The 26,872-nt window shown below is 36.7% G+C and overlaps 1 protein-coding gene across 2 annotated transcripts in view; it reads right to left on the bottom strand.

The window, feature by feature from the left end:
• LRRC69 (leucine rich repeat containing 69) overlaps positions 1-26,872 on the bottom strand; it is a 137,077-nt gene that overhangs the window by 65,015 nt on the left and 45,190 nt on the right. Inside the window, exons 4-6 of one of the 2 annotated variants that reach the window (XM_005563676.4) lie at positions 24,697-24,769; positions 17,056-17,251; positions 13,635-13,706 (exon numbers count right to left, since the gene is read on the bottom strand). The exons of the other annotated variant lie outside the window; for it this stretch is intronic. Coding sequence (XP_005563733.2) covers positions 13,635-13,706; positions 17,056-17,251; positions 24,697-24,769 — 341 coding nt within the window. The remainder of the gene's footprint in view (positions 1-13,634; positions 13,707-17,055; positions 17,252-24,696; positions 24,770-26,872) is intronic. 2 annotated transcript variants of the gene reach the window in all.

Raw genomic sequence — 26,872 nt, 5'->3', positions numbered from 1 at the left:
ATTCCCTATTTAATAATGGTTGTAGGAAAATAATGGTGCTAGGAAAACTGGCTAGCCATGTGTGGAAAACTGAAACTGCACCCGTTCCTTACACCTTATACAAAAATTAACTCAAGATGGATTGAAGACTTGAATATAAAACCCAAAAGCATAAAAATCCTAGAAGAAAACCTAGGCAATACTATTCAGAAAATAGGCATGGGCAAAGATATTATGATGAAATCACCAAAAGCAATGGCAACAAAAGCAAAAATTGACAAATGGGATATAATTAAAGATTCTGTGCACAGCAAAAGAAACTATCACCAGAGCGAACAGGCAACCTACAGAATAGGAGAAAATGTTTGCAAACTACCCATCTGACAAAGGTCTAATATTCAGAATTTACAAGGAACTTAAACAAATTTTCAAGAGAAATAAACATCAAAAAGTGGGCAAAGGACATGAACAGACACTTCTCAAAAGAAGACATTTATGCGGCCAAGAAACATATGAAAAAAAAGCTCGACATCACTGATCATTAGAGAAATGTAAATCAAAACCACAATGAGATAGCATCTCACAAAAGTGAGAATGGCGATTATTAAAAAGTCAAGAAACAACAGATCCTGGCAAGGCTGCAGATAAATAAGAACGCTTTTACACTGTTGGTGGGAATGTAAATTAGTTCAACCACTGTGGAAGACAGTGTGGTGATTCCTCAACAATCTAGAACCAGAAATACCATTTGACCCAACAATCCCATTACTGGGTATAATACCCAAAGGGACATAAATCATTCTATTATAAAGATACATGCACACATATGTTTATTGTAGCATTATTTACAATAGCACAGACTTGGAACCAACCTAAAGGCCCATTAATGATGGACTGGATAAAAAAATGTGGTACATATACACCATGGAATACTATGCAGCCATAAAAAGGCATAAGATTACATCCTTTGCAGGGACATGATGAAGCTGGAAGTCATCATACTCAGCAGACTAACCCAGGAACAGTAAACCAAACACCACATGTTCTTACTCATAAGTGGGAGCTGAAAAATGAGAATACATGGACACAGGGAAGGGAACAATACACACCAAGGCCTGTTGAGGGGGCAAGGTAGGGAGACCACCAGAACAAATAGCTAATGCATGCAGGTTTTAATACCTAGGTGATGGGTTGATAGGTGCAGCAAACCACCATGGCACAGGTTTACCTATGTAACAAACTTGCACATTCTGCACATGTATCCCGCAACCTAAAATAAAATAAGTTTTAAAATAAGAATAGTAAAATGATATAAAACGTTATAAGATTTTTAAAAAATGTGCCATAAAGAGTATCCAATTATTTCAAAAGAAGGCAAGAAAAAAGATAAAAGGAGTACAGAACAAGTAGAACAAATTAAATATACCCAGCAGGCTGGGAAAATTGGCACATGTCTGTAGTCCCAACTACTCAGGAGGCTGAAGTGGGAAGATAGCTTAAGCTCAGGAGTTCAAGACCAGCCTGGGGAAAATAGCAAGATCTCATCTCAAACAAAGAGAAAGAAAGAATAGTCAGATGGATTTTCTTAAATGAAGTATTATATGGTATTTATAAAATATACATCTAAAATGTAAGGATATAAAAAGGCTGAAAGTAGGCAGTGAAAATAGATACATCATGTAAATGTGAATCAAAATATATAATATATATTATATGTTTATATATAATATAGCTATATTCATACAAGAAAAAAATAAGCTTTAAAGCCAAAGCATTATTAGCAATAATTTACAATATATGAGCATGGGGCCCAGGGATCAACATTTTAACAAGCACATTGCTGATTATTATACACTCTAAAATCTATTTGATAAAGATGTATTGTATTAGGATTAAGGCCTGGAGAACATAAAGAAATAGTCAATCCCTTAAATCAACTGTTGGTGGGAATGTAAAATAGTTTCTCAATCTCAACATGGACATTTTGGGCCAGGTAATACTTCGTTATGGGGGACTGTCCTATGCATTACAGAACATTTAGCAGGATCTCTGGCTTCTACTCACTAGATGCCAGCAGTATCACTCCTTAGTTTTCACAACCAAAAATATCTCCAGACATTGCCAAATATCCCTGGGACATGGAGGGAGGGCTAAATCTTCCCTGGTTGAAATCCACTGCCTTAAAACAACTTAATTATTAATTGTCACAAATTAGTTTTGATTTTTCAGAAAAGCAAAGCAATCATGTTTGTTATGTAAAATCCATATCCACCCACCCATCAATCTATCCATCTACCCATATTTTCTGCAATTATTTATTGGGTGCCTACTCTGTGCTAAGCACTGTTATAAGTTTGGAATACATCAGTGAAAGGGACAAAAACCCCGACCTCCATAGAGATTACTTGGAGATGGAAGGGAGAGAGAGAGAACTCATCTAAATGAAAATCAATGCTTAAACAGTCTGTACAAGAGCCACGTTTGATTTCAATCAGTCTCTCTTTATAATATTTCTAATTTTTTAAAGTTTACTTTCTGAAAAATATTGGCCCTGATTTTGAAATCATTTGAACTCCACTTTTACTGCAAGACTAAAAACACAGAAGTTCCAACTCTCTGACCTTATGAGCCTGTCCTTCCTACCTCTCAACAAGAGAGGTGAGAGGTGAATGTTGCTGAAATTTGAGGGTCTCCATTTTGAAGGTAAGCAAGGCATCCCCTTTATCTCCTGAATCACTTTCATTAGGTACTTGGCTAGAAGAATAAAATTTCCAAGGGTAGCTAGCGATAGTGGTTGGTGAAATGATGTTCACCAACCACTATACCATGTGAAACAGGTCCTTTGCAGCACTTATATTTTATAGGCATTCAGGGTCAGCCTATCTTTAATTCCAATAAAATCACATATAGAAGTAGAAAGTCAGAACTCAAATTATGTAATTTAACTAAAAAGAGAAAGATAGTTGTATTCCCTAACTTAATTGGGCCCTCAATTTTTAAAACAAGAATTTGAACAAAATCACCATTGCATCAAGAATAATATTTTATGATTTTTTTCTGTCTGCTTTTCATTTCAAAAAGTCTACCCCCTGCAATTTTAGAATTACAATGGTGAAAGAAGCAATAACGTATAATTCAACACCCTCTTCTTCACCCACCCCCATATAAGAAACAGCAGAAAACATGATCTCATTCTCATAAAAGTAGTGACAGCGAAAGCATTTAGTCAAGTTTTGGAACTCACTAATTCTATATTAGCTAAGCTTACATCACTTACATAAAACCACAGAACCCACAAGGGGTTTCCATTAGAAAAGCATTGGCTTGTGTCCCATTTTTTTAAAAGGTCACTGAATGTTGTTTTGAATGTATGGCTCCTAATAAACTGAGCCACTGAAGGCAGCATTGACAACCAAAGAAAATTATACTATTTTAAAATCAAGGTCAAATTTTAGAGAGGCATTTAATGAGCTTCAAGAATAGGGTATACTTTTCCTTAACATTAAACAAAGAAAATAAACTATTCATATGGGAACAAGAATAAAGTGGATCTCTAATGTTGCTAATCGAAAGAGGCAGAACAACAATGGGAATGAGGCAGCCAACTGGAATTTCTCATGGCAATTTGAGCAAAGTGGAGAGTTCCAAGGAAATCACTATATTGTGGAGATATTCAGGATGTTCTTGACCACAGTTTTATGGACATTTCCCTGTGTATCACTTTTAAACTTCTAGGCTATTTTCTACCATCTTGCAAAAGAGTTTCAAAAGTTTTAATAGGAGTTTTGATACAAGGCAAATATCACAATTTCACTTTCCCAAGGAGTTTCTTTCCCACAATTGTATTGCACTTTCTAGACCACTTAAGGACATTTTTGATCATGGACATGTTTAAATTTGAAATAGACATTCTCCAAATGTTCAATCAATTTCACAGAAATATTTCTGTTAATGCAAAACTAAATGGTCTCCTAGGAATGCTTGTCTGTATGTACACATATTTGTGTTACTGCTCATATATGGAAATCATTCTATTGAAGGCAGATGAGTTCATTTGGAAATCAGAAATCATCCAAAAATAAAATGGCTTTCTTCACTTGACATGGTATTAAGTACAAAAATATTTATATACTAACAAAAGATACTGGTAGTATTTGAATTACACAAGTATCAGACAGAGAGTGACAGTACACTAGGATATGTACCATGCTAGATATCAGGCAAGTGTCTGGAACCAAGGACACCATAGAAAGATATGCTTAGACTGGTGTGGATCAAAATCATTAATCATTGGCTATAAAAAGAGAAATCCTTTTAAATTAAAAATATCCAAGAAAAGAAGAGACATCAGGATAAGTAGTAGGCAACAAGTTAAGTGAAGTGTCTAAGGAAAAGGGAATTCAGTAATGAGAGGTCCTATTTCCAGAGGAATCTGGTCTGGCAAACAAACCAAATGAGCCACAAGGGAGAGGGAAAGGGTAAGACAGAAATAAACAGAAAATCAAAGGCAAGGAGCCAGGGAAAGGAGACCCCGTTCAGGGAGATAGTTTATTGATTCTGTTTTGTTGCCCAAGGAAGGTAAGCCTACAGAATGTAAAGGAATCTGCAGAGGAAAATAACCTGGAACAGGGCCAAAGACAACATGGGGAATAGGAAGCAGAGTGTACTGCTGAAACCAGTCACCCTTGTACACCTTTGGGTACAGATCAGTTGTTTACACTAACAGTTGCAAATTAGAACCATTCAGGTGATCTCATGGCTTTGAAAGCTTTCAGAGACAACCCTAAATTTGGGGTGGATTGAGGGGCAGGTATCTCAGACCAAACCTTAAAATGACAAGAAAATAACATTCAATATCTGTCATGTGCCAAACACTAATATGAATTTATATATATTATCTCACTTAATTATTCATTCATTCTATCATTACTGACCACCAACTGTTATGTGAGACACTTTCCTAACAATGTGATGATACAAGTGTTATTAATATCCCCAACTTACAGAGGAAAAAAGTGAGACATAGAGTAATGGAGTTACCTGTCCAAGGTCACAGAATGGGTACATTGTTAAGCTAGGCAAATTTAATTTTTGTTTGGGAAAAATGGATTCAAATCTTCTTCTCACTACTCAAATGATTTGTATTTCTGGGAAAGTTCCTTCCATTTTTTTCCTCCTATGTTTCTCATACTGTAAAAGAGGAAATTGCTTTCAGATTCTCAGATTTTATTTATGATAACTCAAGAATTCTTGAAGGATAAAAGGGGCATTGATGCAATGGAATAGGTGCTATAACTATGATTTCACATAAATAGTCCAAGCACACTTTTTCTTATGACAACACTGCATGAGGCTTTCCCGCTTTATTTTTTTTTTTTTTTCTTATAAAAACAGTATGTGCCTACAAACCTTAGGGATATACAAATACTTAAGATTCTTTTTTTTTTTTTTGAGACGGAGTCTGGCTCTGTCGCCCGGGCTGGAGTGCAGTGGCCGGATCTCAGCTCACTGCAAGCTCCGCCCCCCGGGTCCACGCCATTCTCCTGCCTCAGCCTCCCGAGTAGCTGGGACTACAGGCGCCCGCCACCTCGCCTGGCTAGTTTTTTTTTTTTTTTGTATTTTTTAGTAGAGACGGGGTTTCGCCGTGTTCGCCAGGATGGTCTCGATCTCCTGACCTCGTGATCCGCCCGTCTCGGCCTCCCAAAGTGCTGGGATTACAGGCATGAGCCACCGCGCTCGGGCAAGATTCTTAACTCTGACACAGAATATGTTTATGGAAGCTACAGATTCACATGAATGTTAATATCATGAATTTGAAACTGAAAGAAAGTAGTGCATGTGGAAAATGTAGCATTGGGTATAATTTACATCTTTTTAAGCACATTTCTTAAGTGTCTACTCTTAGCAAAGCACTTTCTTGTAAGCTGCCACATTTATCTGTATCCTTGTAAATGTTTTAGCTACACTTGAGTTTCACTTCCAAACTACAATCACCCAATGCAAAGGGTGAACTTTAAAAAGGCAAAACTCAGAAATGAAAGTAACATGATAAAGATTTGGCCTTCCCCAAATTTCTCCAAAATAAAATTTAGTGTTAAATTCACATGCTAAAAAATCTCTCCAATTTTAGATTGGCTGATGAATAAATGTTTAAGAAGTTTTGTCAGTGGCATATACGCACCAAGTACATCCACAGTGTGGCTAAAAAGAAGTAAGGCTAACTGAATTAAACAACATATAAAACTCAGCCTCCAACTATATAGGCATTCCTTGTGTTCACATACCAAAATCCTAGTATCTATGTGAAATATTTTTCAGAGTGTACAAGAATTCTATTGTCCAAAGAATGTTCCTTGAGTATCGTTTTAGTCAAGGACACAGTGAAATTCTCAGAACCCAAACTCCCAGTGAGCTCAAAGAAATGCCTTATTTGTATAGCATGACAGAGATTGCTCCAACCTGAGACAAGAATGGATTCCTCAGAGGCAGGAGGAGTCCTGAGAGTGTAGCCAAAAGTCTTGAGTGCAAGTTCAAGCTCTGCCACTGTTCCATCATTCAGGCCAATGGTTTTCCAAGTGTAGTTGCTGGACTTACAGCATCAGCATTACCCAAGAACATAATAGAAATGCAAACCCGTGGGATCCCCAACCTACTGACTCAGAAATCCTAGAAGGAGGGCCTAGCCTTCTGGGTTTTAAGAAGGCATCCAGGGGATTCTGATGCACATTCAAGTTTGAGGGTCGCTGCTGCAGACAAACTACTCTGGAGCCTCAATGTCCTCAGCTCCAAACAGGAATAATGATACCAAATCTCTCTTCTTCAAGGAAATATTCAATAATAAACAGATTTTATAACTTGCAAATTTTTAGATAATGGCAAAGTATTCATCCAGAAAGATAACTCTGAACACTATTTGTGAATTTGAAAAGTAGTCATAATAGTACAGGTTGTTAGATAGATTGCTAATGGAGGATTCTAACTAAGAGCTTATTGAAATGTGAAGTTTTCTATTTGGTCTGCAATGTTTTATACATGATATTTTGTTATAAACTTCACATCAAACACAAACCTCATGATGTTCCCTGGTGATGATCATTAAAACTTTTTCTCACTTTTGTCAGGTCATCTTTTTCTTCAAATGATTGCAGTTTGAAAAATAACTGGGCTCCTGAGGGAAAGAGGAGCTAGAGAAAGAACACCTGTGACTAAAAGATTAAATAAAAAACCGTTTCAAAGGAACCATAAAATTTCAATAATTTACTTTGTTTTCTGTTGAAAAGACTGAATCACAACTACTTCAGAGACTGAGTTTTCTGACCTAAAGAAAGATATTAGTAATCCTTTCTTCCCAGAAATCCCACGATGATAGCCTATCCAAAACTTCAGCAGCAAATAATAATGCTTTTTCTTTCCCTATCATCAAAAGTTACGAAGGCAACAGGTCACTTTCCCCTTAGTATTTTGAACTCAACAATGAAATTACCACCTACCTGACTTGCATCTTTGTTCAAGCTAATTCATGCCAGTTTCTTTGATTTTTCTAATTTTAAATTTCTGTCCATCATTAAAAATCACATATTTATCTTGTTCTTCTGATATCTCCAGGTTCCACTTCAATGTTTAGAGATTTCTTCAAACACAAATTCCAAAGTTTCTATATAGCAACATTCATATTTCTTCACTTGCTTCCCCAGATTAGAAGAGAGCTTGGCTACAGAGAAGGTACTCAGGAATTGTTTATGGAATTGGAATGTCATATAAACATCATCAAGGAGGTTTATACCAATTGCCCTTGCAGATTCTAAATAAGAGTAATAAACTCAATGTTCCATCAAAGTATAATGGGTTAAATAGTGTCCTCCAAGATTCATATCCACCTTGAACCTCAGAATGTGACTTTATGTGGAAACAGTCTTTGTAGATGTAACTAGTTAAAGTGAGGTCATACTGGTTTAGAGTGGGCCACAATCCAAGGACTGGTATCCTTCTAAGAAGAGAAAACAAAGACATGTCCTTTAAGCCCCAGGTTGTGATATTTTGCTATAGCAGCCTCAGGAAACCAATAAAACAAGTATCACTGTTTCCTGCACTAACTGAACAACTGACAGTGTTGCCATAGATTGCCCAGTGTCCACTAAAGGCCATACTTCAGATATGTTATTCTCTCAAAGACAGATACAAATAAAGACATTTTATTTCAGATCATCCTTGCTCTCAAAGGCTTGTTCATTCAAAATCCAATTCTAATTCCAGCAATAAATAAAAATGTCAGAAAAAGTAAACATGATAAAGAAAAGGTAGACGAATACCCAATGATTAAAAATCACATATTGAAGAATATTCATTTAAGGAAAGTGCTTAATATATAACGTTAAGTGAAAATGACAAAGTAAGACATGTATTTCTTTATGCAGCATACATTGAAGGTTTTTTAAATGAGAATATAAAAATGAGATTCTTGAAGAAAACAATAAAGTGTTATCTCTGGAAGGTAAGCTTAAAGACACCTTACATTTTACTCTTCCTATATTTATTTACTTATTTTCTACAATGAATGAATTACCAGAAAAATGCTACTTACAAAAGGATAAATGAAGACAACATCTTAAATCTTAATACCCATTCATTCAAGAAGCTGAGGACACTTGCAAACTAACACAATAAATAATTTGGTATGTCTCTGACAGGAATTAGGTATCAAAAAATTATATATGAGAAAACTGAGAATGTTCTAAAATTGTGCAATGATAGATCAGATCAAAATAGCCCCCAGAGTTTTGCTTTCTCTTGCTGATCTTTCTGCTATTGATATATTTTAACGCCTTATGGAGAACACTTGGATAGTCCTTTTTTTTTTTTTTTTTTTTTTTTTGAGATGGAGTTTCGCTTTTGTTGCCCAAGTTGGAGTGCAATGGCACCATGATCTTGGCTCACTGCAACCTCTGCGTTCTGGGTTCAAGCGATTCTCTTGCCTCAGTCTCCTGAGTAACTGAGATTACAGGCATGCGCCACCACGCCCAGCTAGTTTTGTATTTTTAGTAGAGGCGGAGTTTCTCCATGTTGGTTAGGCTGGTTGTAAACTCCCGACCTGAGGTGATAGCCTGCCTCGGCCTCTCAGAGTGCTTGGATTACAGGCGTAAGCCACTGCGCCTGACCAGATGGTACTTTTTTAAAAGAAAAATCATACTGGGCAATTAAATATAATAAAACCAATCCAGACATAGTATCGTGTGAAAAAAAACTGTTTTAACAGACTTTTCTAAAAACACACATGAAGAGGTCCTGGAATGGAAGCTTTCTTTTCTTTGAGACGGAGTCTCACTCTGTCGCCCAGGCTGGAGTGCAGTGGCGCTATCTGGGCTCACTGCAAGCTCTGCCTCCCGGGTTCCCGTCACTCTCCTGCCTCAGCCTCCTGGGTAGCTGGGACTACAGGCACCCGCCCAAGCCCTGCTGATTTTTTTGTACTTTTAGTAGAGTGAGGGTTTCACCGTGTTAGCCAGGATGGTCTCGATCTGCTGACCTGGTGATCCACCTGCCTTGCCTCCCAAAGTGCTGTGATTACAGGCGTAAGCCACCACGCCCAGCCAAAACTTTTGATTCCATACTATTATTTTGCTTGACATTTTAAGAAGAATGCAGAAGTTGTACAACTTCTAAAATTCTTAAGTTTTAATTTTTTTTTAAGTTAAAATAAAGGAAAGGAAAAAAGAGATAAGGAAAGAAACTAAAGTCTCTCTGTAGCAGATCTGACTACATGTTCATAACAGAACCAAGACATTTCTTTTTTTTTTTTTTAAGACAGGGTCTCACTGTGTTGCCCAGCCTGGAGTACCATCTCAGCTTCCTGCAACCTCAACCTCCCAGGCTTGAGTGATACTTTCACCTCAAGGAACTGGGACCACAGGGTGTGCCACTACACTCAGCTAATTTTTTTGGTGGTTTGTTTGTTTTGTAGAGATAGGGGTTTCACCATGTTGTCCAGGCTGATCCGGAACTCCTGGAATCAAAAGCAATCCGCCTGCAACAGCCTCCCAAAGTGCTGGGATTGCAGCGTGAGTCACCATACCTGGCCATTTCTGAAACAATTCATTCACTATGTGATCATGCCAGATTTTTTCTTAATATCTAAATAACACAGAAACTCTTTTAATCTAACACATATGAACAAAATATTTATAATAGTCCCATTTTTTACTGTAAATTTCCATTTAATGTATATTCTTATACAAAAGTCCTGGTGAAAATTAGGATCCGTGGCTCTGCACCTAAGCTGGGGATGAATGGAAAGAGTTCACGATGGGAGGCCTGGGGCCCTGCCCACCGGACGACAGCACTATCTCTACTAGCAGTGGTTCCAACCTTCTGATAAACACTGGCCTGCTGTCACTTCCCTGCAACGCATCCGCCCCTGGATTCTCCCCCTGGGAGTCAAAGTCCATAGCCTGACCTCGGAGGAAGGCCTCTGTATCACCCCAGTACCCTGCACCACTATCATACGAGCTTCCCATCCTTCCTAACACGTTCACACTAATCCGTACATGCTGCTTCCCCCACCAAGAATGCCCAATTCAGGCAGACCCTGACCTCTCCCTCAGGCAGTCCAACCACCCAGAATAATGTTCTAGCAGAGTTTTCCAAACATCAGTCATTCACCTCTTTCATGATTTTCACCATAGCTACAAAATAGCACCATGATGGGCTGCATGCTGCCTGTGCCACCATTTACTTAATGTTTTCTTTAAATGACTCACTTTTGTGTATAAATAAATTCATTTCAAAAGAAAGAAAATAGTTTCAAATGTTCAAATGCCATGTGAATTTCAAAGAAAAAAAAACTGTTCTAAAAAAATTGCATTTTCTAAATTGTACACCAAATTTATTTAAATCATAAAATAGCAAAACACTCTTAAATAAATACTTATTTTAAAAAGTAGTTATAAAGCAGCAAAATAAACTACTCAAAGGCACTTATGCACAATGCGGTTTTAAATCTTTGAGTTAAGAATACACTTAAAAGTAACGGGTATGCAGAGCTTTATTTTGCTTTTCTGTTTTTATGTATGTTTGAATATTCTCATAGTTTAAAAATGTTTTTAAAAATGTACTTCACAAGGTTAATGCTTCTTATTATCACCAGTAGAGAGCATATGATTGCTATAATTATATATTACTTATTAGTATTTCACTATTGGTATATATTTTATACACAACATATAATAGTTTCCATTCCTGGAAACCAACTATGCACAAAATGCTTCATAGTCACTGCTTGACATAACAACCTTATGAGGTTAGTGGTTTTAATATTGTCATTATATAGATGAAGAAACAGCAACTCTTAGAAATTAAGCAAATTGTTTGAGATCACAAATTTAGAAAATAGGAAATTAGTGGTTTAAACTCATGTGTATATGACTCCAAAGTCTATGTTATTCACTTCTACACTACTCTGTTTCTCAAAAAGTATGGCTTGTTTTGAATGTTCTCTACCATTACTTTGAAACTTACTCTCTTTCACTGATAATCATAGTGTGACCTAGAGTCAGTCATTTATCCTCTAGGTCCACCACTTGTGCCATATTTTTAATGTGGGAAACTTTGATTTTGAATCAGTTGAACCAAAATAATTTGAAATGGTTGGACCAAAGCTCAGATGAGTTTGCAGATCATCTTACGTTAGAGTGTTTATAGAAATTTCTGAAATAGGTACTACATAGATGAAACCAACTCAGATCTGTCAAAATTACTCTAAATTATTGAGATCTAAGTAATTATGTTTTATCAAAATTGTTAAGTACAGAATCACTTCATAGAAGAAACAGTCAATTAACAGATTACTAAGGTGAAAAATAAATGAAGTTTAAGAACGTTAGTTAGATTTGTTCATTTAACAAATATGTATTGAGTTAAAATTCAAGACACTGCAGGTATAGAGGAAAAAAAGAGTATTCTTTCTCTGGAAGCTTACCATCCAAAAGCGAGAAAGACTTGAAATGAATTACTCCATTATGTTGCTCAAGCATACCATAGAAACACCATAGAAAAAGTGGCAACAGAAGGTACCATAGAAGTAGCAGTGGCACCAGGGATACCATAGAAAAAGTGGCACCAGAAGGCTGCTTTGGAAGTCAGGGAGGCGTCACAGGACACAGAGAGTTAAATTAAGACACAGAGGGTAAATAAAACCATGTCGCATTTTCAGGGTCAATATTAACAATAGCCAATTTTTACTAAACATTCAAATCTACACATTTTTTGAAACACTGTGGTGATTCCTTAAAAAATTAAACATAGAATTATCATATGATTCAACAATTTCATCTAAGTATATTCCCAGAGGATCTGAAAGCAGATAAAGAACAAATATTTGTATACCCATGTTCATAGCAGCAAGAGCCAAAATGAGAAAACAGCCCAAGGTCCCACAGGTGGGCAGATACCTGTGGATAGACAAAATGTCGTATATACATACAACTGAATATTATTCAGCCTTAAAAAGGAAGGAAACTCTGACACATTCTATAAGATAAATTAATGTTAGTCATATTTTACTAAGTGAAATAAGTCAGTGGTAAAAGGACAAATATCTGGTTCCACTTACTCTAGGTACTCTAGGTACCCAGAGTAGTCAAATTCAGAGACATAGAGTAGATTTGTGGTTGCCATGGAGGGGGGAAATATCGTATTTCAAAGTATTTATAGGAACTTCTAAAATAGGTGTACAAAGGGACTGGCGAGTTAGAGTTGAATGGATACAGAGTTTCAGTTGGAGAAGATGAACAGGTTCTAGAGATGGATGATGCCAATGGTTGTGCAACAATGTGAAAGTACTTAGTACTGTGGACTATACAAGTAAAAATGATCAAAATGGTAAACTTTACGTTGTGTATATTTTGCCACAATTTAAAAACTGTATACTTTTTTCTAAAACACAGACTTTACACTCATTTTTTTATATTTGAATTACCTTCAGTATAAAATATTGCTCTAGGAGGCAGAAAAAGACTGAAACCTCAATTTAGAGTGGATAAATCAGGAAAAATAATTAATGGGTCAACAACTATTCATTGAATACCTTCTGGATAGATGGACTTCTCATTATTCCCATGAATTTAAGCATGTTCAATTGGATATAAAAATGCAATAGGAAAACTGACATTTCTTTCTCAAAAGTTAGGAGTTGCCAAGACAAACGGTTTCACCGTATTTGAAATAAAATGAGGTCAAAATTCATTTTCAAATGAGAAAAAAGTGCATTTTTCATTGTTTATGGCCTAAAAACAACTAACAAAAGTGTCACCCTTGGATTAATTACAAGGGATAAAAATTTATGCTCTGGAAAGTAATATTTTCAAAAAGTCAGAGGTGTCCAAAAGCAGTGTGTAATAACCAAAAAATTTAATCATAGCTGATATATTAAAATATTTATGATAGCAATCAGAGTTCACTTAGTTCAAACAAGTTCAGCAGGCACAGAGCACAAAGAAAGAAACAAGAGAGAACAGGTTTTGAAATTCTAAAAGCAAATCTTTGAGTCATTTGTATAATTTAAGTTTCCAGTTACTACAGATTTTACTGTCTGCCCATATTTTTTCTATTCCCAATAGCATAAACAACATTATTTTTCAGTTATAATGAAAGTTGACTCTACTTACTCCTGATGGAAATATCTGAATAATATTTCCAGCTATGTCTAGGATTCTTAGTTTTTTAAGATCACAAAGTTCCTGTGTCAGAAAACAGAAGAGATTTTTTTAATCTAATATTCAAAATCATAAGGAAAATCATAAATTTTTTTAAAGCTCCAACATGACGAAGGCAGCCGTCTTTCTAATCACTGTACCGACCAATTCTTCAGTACATCTTCCCAAGCAGATCCCCATATCCTGGACTGCCAGATATCTTTGAATTCTTCATTTCCTCTGACCACTCTGGGGCAACGTAACATAGCCACTGTGAGTTACACTACTTCTAGATTCAAATCTCACCTCTGGCAGGTACTATAACTATGGGCAAATTTCTTAATTTCTTTGTACTTCAATTTCTTCATTTGTAAAATGAAAATGCTAATAGAAGCCCTTAAGTCATATGGTTGTTGAATTAATTAAATGAGTTACGAATCTGAAAGTGCTTACTAAAGGCCTACTATGTGGTGAGCACTCAGTAGACATTGTCAATTATTAAAAATAGAAAGACGTTGAGAAACAGAAAACAGATGTAATCCTAGAGTATTGTCTCTATTAAAAATTCCACCAGGATTTATTAAGCATCTACCTTTTACTTAGCCCTGTGCTAACACAACCCTTTCCTTATAAAAGAAAGAAGATCTGTTACCGCCTCTACTACATGCCAAATGTGACTGCTCATTACCATAGTAACCACACGGTTGTTATAATGCATCTGGGTTCTGGTGTTTCTACTAGCAAGCAAAGGATAAGTATTATTTCTTTTTAAGTGGAAACATTAAAAAAAAAAAAAACTTAAAAATTGAAAAATAGAGGTATGACTTACTAAACAGTCCCAACCACTTATAGTGATATTTCTAAAACGTCACTCATATATTGATGATCATACCTCTCCCTAGGGAGACGATATGCCTCTTTAGTCATGCCAGTACTCTTCCTCTTCAGTTTTGTCACATGTTATCTCAGGTTTCATTCTCTGGAAGCAGATGCTGAGATGGAATTTGGGGTGCTAAATGTTTATTAGGGATCACCCCTGTAAAAGGCAGGGTCAGGAAGCAGGACTGAGCAGATGGGGAAGTTGAGGTGGGATTCAGACATAATAGAATCTTGTTTAGGTGGGTGGGGAGCTCCAGAGGGCTGTTGCCCATCCAAATTCTTCTCTATCAGGCAGAAATGGCCAAGCCTTTATATCCCTCCCTTGTTAGGTCACAAGATGCAGAATGCTTTAGGAAGAGCATGACCTTGGGCAAGAAAAGAGGCTCTCTGAAGCTAAGGCAGACCCTGAAAGAGCTAACAGCTAGAGGCTGTCTGCAATCCCCTTCCCTACAGCTAGGCAGCAAATCCTTGAAGGGAGTTCTCTTCTTAAGTCCTACATAATCTTCCATTGCCATGATACTCTCCTTTGTATTGTATTAGCTGCAGAGATTTTCAGACTCCAATGTGTTCCTTCAGTATCTCATGTTATGATATAAGGGTTTCCCACCCTACTTGAAAACACTTCATAGCATTACTTCCATTGCTGTCGACTCTTTCATTTTCATTTGTTCATTTTTGCTGCCATGACTGCCACTATTATTGCTGTTGATATTTGTTGCTGCCTTGTTCTAATCTTTGCATGTGTATACCCCTCACGAGTATTCAATGAAGGTTTAAAAACTCACAAATAGGCAAGGGCAAAGTTGTGCTATGAGAATGAGAAGTGTTACGAAGGGTTAAGGAAACAGTGACATGTGGAAAATTTGGTATTAGGAGGTCAGGAAAGGCTTCCTGGAAAAAGTGAAGTTTAAGCTGAGATTCTTTGAGTTCTTTGGAACAAATGATGTTCCATTAAGAGTAAACAGTTGTTTGGGATAGAACTACAAGAAGTCTAGTGTGATGGTTAATTTTAGGTGCCAACTTGGCTGGATTAAGGAATACCTAGAATGCTGGTAAAGCTTTATTTTGGGTGTGTCTGTGTGAGCTTGTTTCTAGAAGAGATGGGTGTGTGAGTCAGTAGAAGGAGTAGGAAAGATATATCTTCAGTATTGCTGGGCACCATCCTGTCAGTTAGTGACTTCGATGAAAAAAAGTGATTTCCTCTCTCTTCTGGAGCTGGGACACTTCTTCTTCTGCCCTTGGACCTCAGAACTCTGGGCTCTCCAGCCTTTAGACTCTAAGATTTATACCAGTACCCTTCCCCTCCAGCCACCACCTCCGGTAATCAGGCCTTTGACCTCCAACTGAGAATTACACAGTTGGCTTCCCTGGTTCTGAGGCTTTCAGAGTTGGACTCAGTCACACTACCGGCACTCCAGGGTCTTCAGCTTGCAGATAGCCTGCTGTAGGACTTCTCAGTCTCCATAATTATGTGTGCCAATTCCCCTAATAAATCCCCTGTTATCTATCCAGTTATCTGTCTATCTATCTATCTACCCATGTAAGTATGTTATTAGTTCATTAGTTGTGGCCTTCCAGAAAGGCACACAGTCAACCCACAATTCAAGTAGTTGAATACCATCAACTACTCGCTATCCTCCTGCCCTGTCACTTCCTGCTAGTGCCTCTCATCTGCCATATCCAAGAGGAAACCAGAAGACAAAGGAGTTCACTGCTGCCCACACAGGTCAGTCTCCCAAGCAGAAGGCAGGACAGAAAGTGAATATGAAGGAGAAAAGGAGGAGAGCCAGTACACATTCCAAAGCCAAAATGAACTTGTATTTTGTTCTGTATACATGGTTACCAGATAAAATATATAATGCTCACTTAAATTGAAATATCAAGGCTTGGCACGGTGGCTCACGCCTATAATCCCAGCACTTTGGGATGCCGAGGTGGGCAGATCACGAGGTCAGGAGTTTGAGACCAGCCTGACCAACATGGTGAAGACCTGTCTCTATTAAATTACAAAAATTAGCTGGGCGTGGTGGTGTCTTCCTGTAATCCCAGCTACTCAGGAGGCTGAGGCAGGAGAATCACTTGAACCTGGGATGTGGAGGTTGCAATGAGCCGAGATCGTACCACTGCACTCTAGCCTAGGCAACAGAACGAGACTCTGTCTCAAAAAAAAAAAAGAAAAGAAATACCAGACAAACAATAAATATGTTTTTTAGTCTATTCCATGAAATATTTGCAACATACTTATAGCAAAAAAATTTAATCATTGCTTGTCTGGAATTCAAATTTCAGTGAGCATTCTATATTTGTATTTACTAAATCTGGCAGCCCTAGCTATGTGGGATAATTCAAATTATAGCCTTCCTCTGTCATAGGGATTTGGGAACTGACTACATTTAATCTGAGGGAAAGCAAGTGGTGGCTTATACTCAGATACCCAAATCTAATCTATAACCACCTCCCATCATGTTGAGTTCTTCTCCAACAACAAAGTGGTGTGGCTCCACGTTTTGCTCACCTCTGGCAAAACTCCAATGTTGTTTCTGGCTAGCAAAAATTTCTGAAGCTTCTTCAAGAACTTAATCTCTTCAGGTATGCATATCAGCTGATTGTAGTTAAGTTGAAGTTCAACAAGATTCTTAAGAAAACAAAGTTCTCTAGGAATGCTGACTAGTTGGTTATAATTTATACTCATGTAAGTAAGACTTTTTAATCTAAAAAAAAAACACCAAAGTATATGAATGAAACTCACAAGAATAACAGAGTCCACTATATAGGCCCAACTTAGCAGAAGCCATGTGTAAGTTTATTTTTTGTAGCTCATCTGAGCTTTCTTCAGTCAAGTGTTTACAACTATTGTGAATCATAAGTATAAAAAGTTTTTGCTGAAATTTCATTTTTAAAGACCTTTTGTAATCAGATGGCTTATGTTAAAAGTATGTTAGGTAATCAAAACCCAGATTTAAGAAAAAGAAAATTCTATTTCCTTCATTTATACATATACATTTCTCATATCCAAGAGAAAGCTAGAGGACAAGGAGAACATGGACACACCTATGTATACAGATCGATACAGGTACAGGCATAAGCATACGTAGACATAAATATACCTAGTACCAAATAGATATGAGTACTGCTCAATTGCTGTGGAAGTTCAAAGATGAATCAGCCACAAATTCTGCCCTTTTGGATGTCATGGTTTAGAAGGAGATATTAAATAGAGCCATAAACTGAGAACAGCAAATACCATTGGCTAAGGAGAAAAAGGTTAAGGAAATTTGATTCTGTAATTGCAGATATGGTTCCTGAAGCATATTGCAAGTTTTTCTAAAGAATTGACATTTTGAATTTGGCCCTGAATAAAAGAACTTATAAAATAGGGCAATAAGAGAGAATAGTAAGCTAAGAAAAAATATTATGAATAAGGAAGCAGAAGGCAATTAACATTACTAAGCACAACTACATGCCTGTGCATTAAATTTAATCATCAACAAAACTCTGAGGTTGGAATTACTACTCTTATTTTAAAAGTGAGGAAAATAAAGCATTCTTAGAGGCAGTAAATAAATTTCCCAAGTTACCTATCTGGTAGGTAACAATGTCAAAATTCTAATGCAGGTGTGTCTGTTTGAAAAGCTAAGAGTGAAAACATGTAATGATCTCAAGGTTGAAGTGTGTTAAGATTGAAGTAATGTAAGAATGAGGGAACTAAATTTTTAGGCAGTTGAAAATGGGAGACTGGAGGTTAGGAAGTCATCAGTGCTAGCAAAGGGAATTCTGAGGATTCTATAGATTTCTCGATACACAGTAGAAGCCATATGAATACATGGGACTGACAGGAAAAACAAAAGAAAATGGGCAGAGAGAAAAGAGAGGAAGCCAATAGAAAGATTCTTGAGAAATATAAACAACTGACCATTAAAAATTAAAGGCACCCAGCAAAGTTATGACCAGAGAAGTAGAAGAAGAACCAGATTAGCAAGGAATCTCTGAAGGTGTGAGAGAAGAAAATTTCAAAATTGAAGAGATGGTCAAAAGTTTAAATGTTAAAGAGTGATAATCCAAACTAACAAACAAAACTAGTAGAACTAACACAGAGTCACAAACTACCAAGTCAATATTTTAAAAATCTATTGTATCTCCATATTGTAGCCACAAACAATTAGAAAATAAAAGTTTAAGATTTCCATTTATAGTAATGTATAAAAAACCCTTCATGAAATAGTTAAGAGTACATATAACAAAAGACATGAGGGACCTCTACACTGAAAACTATAAATCATGACTGAGAGAATGTAAAGGGGCTCTAAATGAAAGTAGAGATACATTATATTCAGGAATAGAAAAGAAAAATATTGCTAAGATATCAACTTTTTAATATTGATCTATAGATTCAATAATAGATCCAAATAAAAATTTTGACAGCTTTTTTTGTGTAAGACTTGACTCGGGCTGGGTGCTGTGGCTCATGGCTGTAAACCCATAACTTTGGGAGGTGAAGGTGGAAGGATTGCTTGAGCCCAGGAGTTTAAGACCAGCCTGGGAAACATAGTGAGACCCCACGTTAAAAAAAAAAAAAAAAAGACAAATCAATTTTAAAATGTATATGGAAATTCAAAGGGCTTAGAATAGCCAAACTATTATAAAGAATAAAATCAAAAGACTCACATTACCTTATTTCAAAACTTACAATGCAGCTGCAGCAATCAAGATCGTATGGTATTAGAGAAATGATAGTGCTATGGTCTGAATATTTGTGTCTCTTCAAAATTCATATGTTAAAATATAATCTCCACTGTGATGGTATTACGAGACGGGGCCTTTGGGAGATGATTAGGTCATGATGAGGGGGTAAACCTCATAAATGTAATTAATGTCCTCAAAAAAGGCCCCAGAGAACTCCTTGTCCCTTCTACCATGTGAGGACACAGTGAGAAAGGTGGCACTCTATGAACCAGGAAGTACACCATCACCAGACATCACATCTGCCAGCACCTTGATCTTCACTTCCCAACTTCCAGAACTATGAGAAATAAATTTCCATTTTACTCCTAGAAATTTAAACGAAAATGAAATTAAACATGTTTACAAAAAGATGTGTACAATAATGTTTATTGTAACTTAATTCATAATAGCCCTAAACTGGAAAAAACCCAAGTATACATCAATAGGAGAAAAGACGAATAATTTAGGGCCTATTCCGGCAATGAAATGCTACTCAGAATAAACAAAAACTACCAGGCATGGTGGCTCATGCTTGTAATCCCAACACTGGGAGGCCGAGGCAGGCAGATCACTTGAGGGCAGGAGTTCGAGACCAGCCGAGCTGATATGGTGAAACCCCATCACTACTAAAAATACAAAAATTAGCTGGGTGTGGTGGCAGGCACCTGTAATACCAGCTACTCGGGAGGCTGAGGCAGGAGAATCACTTGAACCTAGGAGGCAGAGATTGCAGTGAGCTGAGATCGCTTCATTGCACTCCATCCTGGGTGAGTAGGGCCAGACTCTGTCTCAAAAAAATAAATAAACAACAACAAAAAAAAACCAATGAACTATTAATAAATGCAACAGTTATGTGAGTCTCAAAAAATATGCTAAGCAAAAGAAGACAGACACAAAAACGTATATACTATATGATTCCATTTATTTAGTTCTAGGAATGGTAAAACTAATTTATAAAGAAGACAGAAATCAGAATATTGATTGCTTATGAGAGGTAAGAATTCACTGGAAGGGTGCATGAGGAAATTTCTGGGCTGAAGAAAATGTTTTACATGTTATTGGTGTGTGTACATTTGCCAAAATGCATTGAATAGTTTTATGTAATTTTTATTCAGCAGAAAAAAAAGGTCATTATATTTGACTATGTAAAGGACAGTAACGACTTTTGAAAATGATCTACGGTAGGTTGGAGAAGACAGTTTTGGTTACTGTAGCCTTGTAGTATAGTTTGAAGTCAGGTAGCATGATGCCTCCAGCTTTGTTCTTTTGGCTTAGGATTGTCTTGGCAATGTGGGCTCTTTTTTGGTTCCATATGAACTTTAAAGTAGTTTTTTCCAATTCTGTGAAGAAAGTCGTTGGTAGCTTAATGGAGATGGCACCAAAACAGAGATATAAACCAATGGAACAGAACAGAGCCCTCAGAAATAATACCACACATCTACAACCATCTGATCTTTGACAAACTTGACAAAAACAAGAAATGGGGAAAGGATTCCCTGTTTAATAAATGGTACTGGGAAAACTGGCTAGCCATATGTAAAAAGCTGAAACTGGATCGCTTCCTTACACCTTATACAAAAATTAATTCAAGATGGATTAGAGACTTAAATGTTAGACTTAAAACCATAAAAACCCTAGAAGAAAACCTAGGCAATACCATTGACATAGGCATGGGCAAGGACTTCATGTCTAAAACACCAAAAGCAACGGCAGCAAAAGCCAAAATTGACAAATGGGATCTAATTAAACTAAAGAGCTTCTGCACAGCAAAAGAAACTACCATCAGAGTGAACAGGCAACCTACAGAATGGGAGAAAATTTTTGCAATCTACTCATCTGACAAAGGGCTAATATCCAGAACCTACAAAGAACTCAGACAAATTTACAAGAAAAAAACAACCCCACCAAAAAGTGGGCGAAGGATATGAACAGACACTTCTCAAAAGAAGATATTTATGCAGCCAACAGACACATGAAAAAAAGCTCATCATCACTCGCCATCAGAGAAATGCAAATCAAAACCACAATGAGACACCATCTCACACCAGTTAGCATGGCGATCATTAAAAAGTCAGGAAACAACAGGTGCTGGAGAGGATGTGGAGAAATAGGAAAACTTTTACAGTGTTGGTGGGACTGTAAACTAGTTCAGCCATTGTGGAAGACAGTGTGGCAATTCCTCAAGGATCTAGAACTAGAAATACCATTTGACCCAGCCATCCCATTACTGGGTATATACCCAAAGGATTATAAATCATGCTGCTATAAAGACACATGCACATGTATGTTTATTGCAGCACTATTCACAATAGCAAAGACTTGGAACTAACCCAAATGTCCATCAATGACAGACTGCATTAAGAAAATGTGGCACATATACACCATGGAATACTATGCAGCCATAAAAAGGATGAGTTCATGTCTTTTGTAGGGACATGGATGCAGCTGGAAACCATCATTCTCCGCAAACTATTGCAAGAACAGAAAACCAAACACTGCATGTTCTCACTCATAGGTGGGAACTGAACAATGAGAACACTTGGATATAGGAAGGGGAACATCACACACCACGGCCTGTCGTGGGGTGGGGAGAGGGGAGAGGAATAGCATTAGGAGATATACCTAATGTAAATGACGAGTTAATGGGTGCAGCATACTAACATGGCACATGTATACATATGTAACAAACCTGCACATTGTGCACATGTACCCTAGAACTTAAAGTATAATAATAATTTTAAAAAAAGAATGGAGAAGACAGAAGAGAATTTACAATGTGTTACACAGGAAGCAAAAGCAATAGACACAGGACACTTTAGAGAGAGATAATAAAGAAGCAAGAGAGAGAGGAAAGAAATAGAACAATGGAGAGAAAGAGGCTGGAAAGAAGGGAATTGAGGGAGCTCAAATTTCTCAGGAAAACAGGAAGTGAAGTTCTTTGCAGTATAAAGGGTCAAAGAAGGACAACTCAGCACCGAAATGGAGTGAAAATGTGTGGAGCAGGTCCTGTGGGGAAAGGGGGAATTTTCCTCATTAATCATTTTTATAATCATTATTTTTATTATATCTGATTTACTATATCATGGGAGTTGGCTTTTCATCTTTTTTGTTATTTCAAGGCAATAAAATGAGCTCATCCTATTGTTCATTTGTCCATCATTCATTTGTGTGAGTAAAGAGGAGGGAGAGAAACAAACATCTGCCATTGTTTCTATTTCCACAAAGCAGGGAGATGTTCTACTTTTCCAAAGAGCATCTACAGGAGATACACTTGCAGCTTCTCCCAGACATCTGTCTTCCCCAGGAGATTGAAGAACAACTTCACTGATGGACAAATTTGGAGAAAGAACTGAGCCTGCCGACTTAGTCCCTTGCTCTCTCTCTCTCGCTGTCTTCCAAACTCATTCTGTCACCAGGATGCCCATGCTGTCCTCCTCCTGTGCTTGTGCAGTGCTGGCCATGACAGAATTGTTTAGGAGTAAAACTCTTACCTGCCCAAACTTGACTCCAAGTCCATGAACTGTAGTTTAAACAAGTCAAAAATCAAAACTCCCTTTTCCCTCTCCTAAGTTCTAAATAAATTGAGAAATAAGATATAGGATTTAGAGAGAAGGAAATTAAACATCAGCACAGAGCTGACATGATCACTCTGAGTCCCTGCTAGTCCTCCTCTGTATTAAATATTCCACCCCTTCACAGCCTTTCCTGCTGAGGCTGCTGCTTACTTCATGGCAGGAAAAGAGGAGAATGTCAAACTACACGTGCTCAATGCTTCACCCAAATCCACTAAGAAGTCATTCTTTTGTCTCTGGAAATGAGTGAACAAAGGAAATGGAAAGAAGCTAGAATAAAAATAATAACCAATAATAAGAAAAGCTAACATCCATTGAGCACTTACTCAACCCTAATACCTTTTATGTCCCAGGCTCAACCCTAAATATATTGTATGAATTCGCTTAACCATCAAAACAGTCCAATGAAGAAAACACTATCATCATCCTCATTTTGCAGATGAAGATGTTCAGATATAGAAAGGTGAAGAAACTTTCCCCGGCTCCGAAAATGGAATTCTGCTTAGACAGATGATCAATTAGTCAATATCTAGGATACGGCCAGAATACAGACAACCCAAAGTTAACTATAAAACAGAATAGATCTATACACTTTGCAATCCTACTTTTTTCAGTGAAAGCATTCTTTCATCGTTGTAACATACTCCCTTAGATTTACATGATTCCTTGAATATTGTAATTTGTATTACAAACAGAGATAAGTGTATGAAATTGTGAAATCATAACATGTTATAGCTGCAAAAACTTTGAGGTTCATCTATTCAAAATTCTTTCTTTAGAGATGAGAAAGCAGCAGTTCAAAGCAGTTAACTTACTTGCCCAAAGGCATACATCTAGTTGCACAGAGATATGCCCTGAACCTCATTCACGAGATCTCCCAAGGGATTTTTTAAATTATATCATCATCAATATATAAATCAATTGATAAGCTGAATTAATAGAAAAGCAAGCAGACAACTATTAGCATGGCATTTTCATTGCTGGAAATATTTATCTTCTATAGAAATTAGATTAATTCAATTCTTTTCTAGTTGCTCTGACTTAAAATATTGCTTTCCTTATAAAAATATATTTGGAAAAAACTAATGCATTGGCTAGAGGTACAGACAAGTAAATTGGAATAGATGTTAGGTGCTGCAGAGAGCCCTGTGTTGAGGACTGTTCAAAGTTTTGTATTCTCTTTTAAAACTCTGGATGCTCTTGCTCTGTGATACATCTGTTTCTGCTCAACAGGCAATAAAGGGAGTCTCCAAAGTAAACCTGAACAGAGTTCTCTCTCCATCTGTCAGAGGAAAAGCCCAAGAGCATGTTTTGCCTACAGAAGGACAAGGCTCTCAGCTGGCTCCAGAAAGGCATTCTGTCTGTGCAGATGTGCAGGATAAGGAAAAACAGCTTTTTTTTTTTTTTTTTTTTTGGTTAATGACAATAGAATGTGGGGTTTTTAAAAATGAAAATGACAAAGCAGTTTTAAATCCTTAGTTTTTATATTACCTTTTCCATCAAACTCAAAATGGTTTACAATACACATGCGAAATAACATTTAATGTGCCCAATTCTGTGGCTATCCAAGCTCCAAGAACCTCAGAGGTGGGAAATCAATGAGACCATCAGCTTTAGAACTTTATGTTTCAAAGTCCAATGTTTACACTAAAGATTACCAAGTCATGCTGTTTCTCATTTCTCCAAAGTGTTTAAAGAATCATCTGCTTAAAATTAGTGGCTTGCCTCAGTCCTTCAGATCCCTCTTTGCTATGTATAAATCCCACAGGGACTTGTTGCTAGGCATAATGCTTTCAAATGACCAGGGTAGGGATAGAGGAGGGGCGTGATTGTTAACCAAGTCTTGCTATAAACAAAATTACCTGCTGACTTCTTGAGGAAGCTGCATAAGATGATTGTTGTTCAGATTAAGCAGTATTAAATTTTGTAAGCCATCTGTTAGAAAAATAATTTTAGTCACTTTAGCCATCTGTTAGATCATTTTAGTCACTTTCTACTTTTCTACATACCTTTATTTTCCTTCTGGTTATTGCCTTGGCCAAGGCTCTTTTGGTGGTGGTAACAGAAACCCTCTTAAACTACCTAAAGCAAAAAGGAGTGATTTATCGCAAAGTTACAGATCTAACTCACATCACTGTGCCTGAGGAATGAGGATGCAACTAGGCTCATCACAAACTGGAATCAGAGGCTAAAAGGCACCCAGAACCTAAGAATGTACTGTCTGAATATCTCTGCAGAAAATATAGTTTAGTTCTTCATTACAGCTTCTCTCATTTTCGTATTTATAATATCTTACTCGCACTCTCTTTCCTCCCTCCATTCTCTCTTTTGAACATGTTTGCTCTATTTTTCTATGTACTCATAACCATATTACAACTTCTGAATTTGAATGTTCACAGACAGGGAAGACAGAGCTTTCAAACTCGCTTGTCCACAGGAATCAAAATGATAATCCCATGCCATGTCAGACAGGGCCACCATCATTCAGCCAGCTCTGGCAATTGTTATATGGGAATGCAACTGCAGTGTTGCTAAATCTTTCTTTTTTAAAACAGATTTTTAAAAAGAGCCAGAGATCCAGACTTCTATGTGAACTCTCCTGATTTGAAAACATGAGCACCTAATTCAAAGATTTTTAAAGGCCAACAAAATAGAATCAATTTATTTATGAACCAGATTCAGCCCATGGGCCACCAGTTTGCAACCTCTGCCTAAGGTCATGTAATTATCTCAAACCAATTAAACTGTTTTAGACTCTATCACAATTCCCAAGAAAGAGAAAATATGACAAGCTTAGTTTGGAATACAACTCCAGCCCTGATCAATCTGCTCTGGTCAGGGAAACAGGGTCATGTAATGCAACAAGGTTGTTCAGACCCATGCTGGGCAGCATTAAACTCCCTGACATCAAACTACTTCTGACCTTCAATCATCAGGACCTGACATAGTACATAACTTAGCTCAATCACATGGGATTTTCAAAGTTCAACAACCCCAAATCAAGAATGTTCCCAACTCAAAGAAATGGTAAGTGTTTGAAATAAGAGCTATGCCAATTATCCTGATCTGATCACTATATATTATATGTATCAAAATATCACTATGTACTCCATGAGTATGTACCATTGTTAACTGTCAATTAAAAAAACAATTATTTTTAAAAAGAAATATAGACACTAAAGACACTCAAGAGCACTCCAAAAAATTTTTACATACATATATAAAATATATCTATATAGATATAGATACAGACATACATATACCTAACTTATCTCAAATTTAAAGGCAACATGATAGAAAATTCCTTATAGAGCCTTAATTAGTATAAATTAGTATGTTCAATATTGTTTATGTATATCAGGTTGCACTTACATTTGTCCCCTCAGTATAGGTCATAAAATATTATTATCTATTGATTTGCATGACCTTAACATTTTTAGTGTAAACTGTTTTCTTCCAAGGTAAATTTGTAACTGAATTCTGGTCTATGGCTTTGCATATATAATGTGTTCAAGTATCAATAATTGTTCGTTACATCTATTATTTTGGAAAAGAATATTTTTCCAAGATATATGACCTAAGATTTTAAAGTACCTTTAAAAAGACAGTACTAGAGTCTACTTGTGCTATTTGCCAAATATAACCCCTAATTTATTGCTGCATGTGGTAATGTGGTTAATAAACTCTGTGTGAAGATTACAATGATTATATATAGCACCTGTGCCTCAAAAGTTCATAGAAATTTATAAATTTTATAATATTTCTCTAGTTTTACTACTAAGGACCAACACAGAAAGTGGTGAAGTACCTTGCATTAGTTGATAAAGCTATAAAAGCCATCTAGATCGCTTTGTCATACATCTGTCCTTAAGCCCACTCTAGGAATATTAAATAAGAATAGCATCATCTTGAATGGAGAAATTATTACTTAATGGGAAAAAGAAAGAAAAAAATGCTACTTACTGGATCTCATATATTTTCTTTAAAATTTTCCCCAAATTGATTTAAATTTAGTATCTTGATCAAAAAGTGTGACTT

The sequence above is a fragment of the Macaca fascicularis genome, chromosome 8 (assembly GCF_037993035.2).
Source record: "Macaca fascicularis isolate 582-1 chromosome 8, T2T-MFA8v1.1".
In the NCBI taxonomy this organism is placed as follows: domain Eukaryota; kingdom Metazoa; phylum Chordata; class Mammalia; order Primates; family Cercopithecidae; genus Macaca; species Macaca fascicularis.
This window is presented reverse-complemented; position numbering and strand designations above follow the sequence as displayed.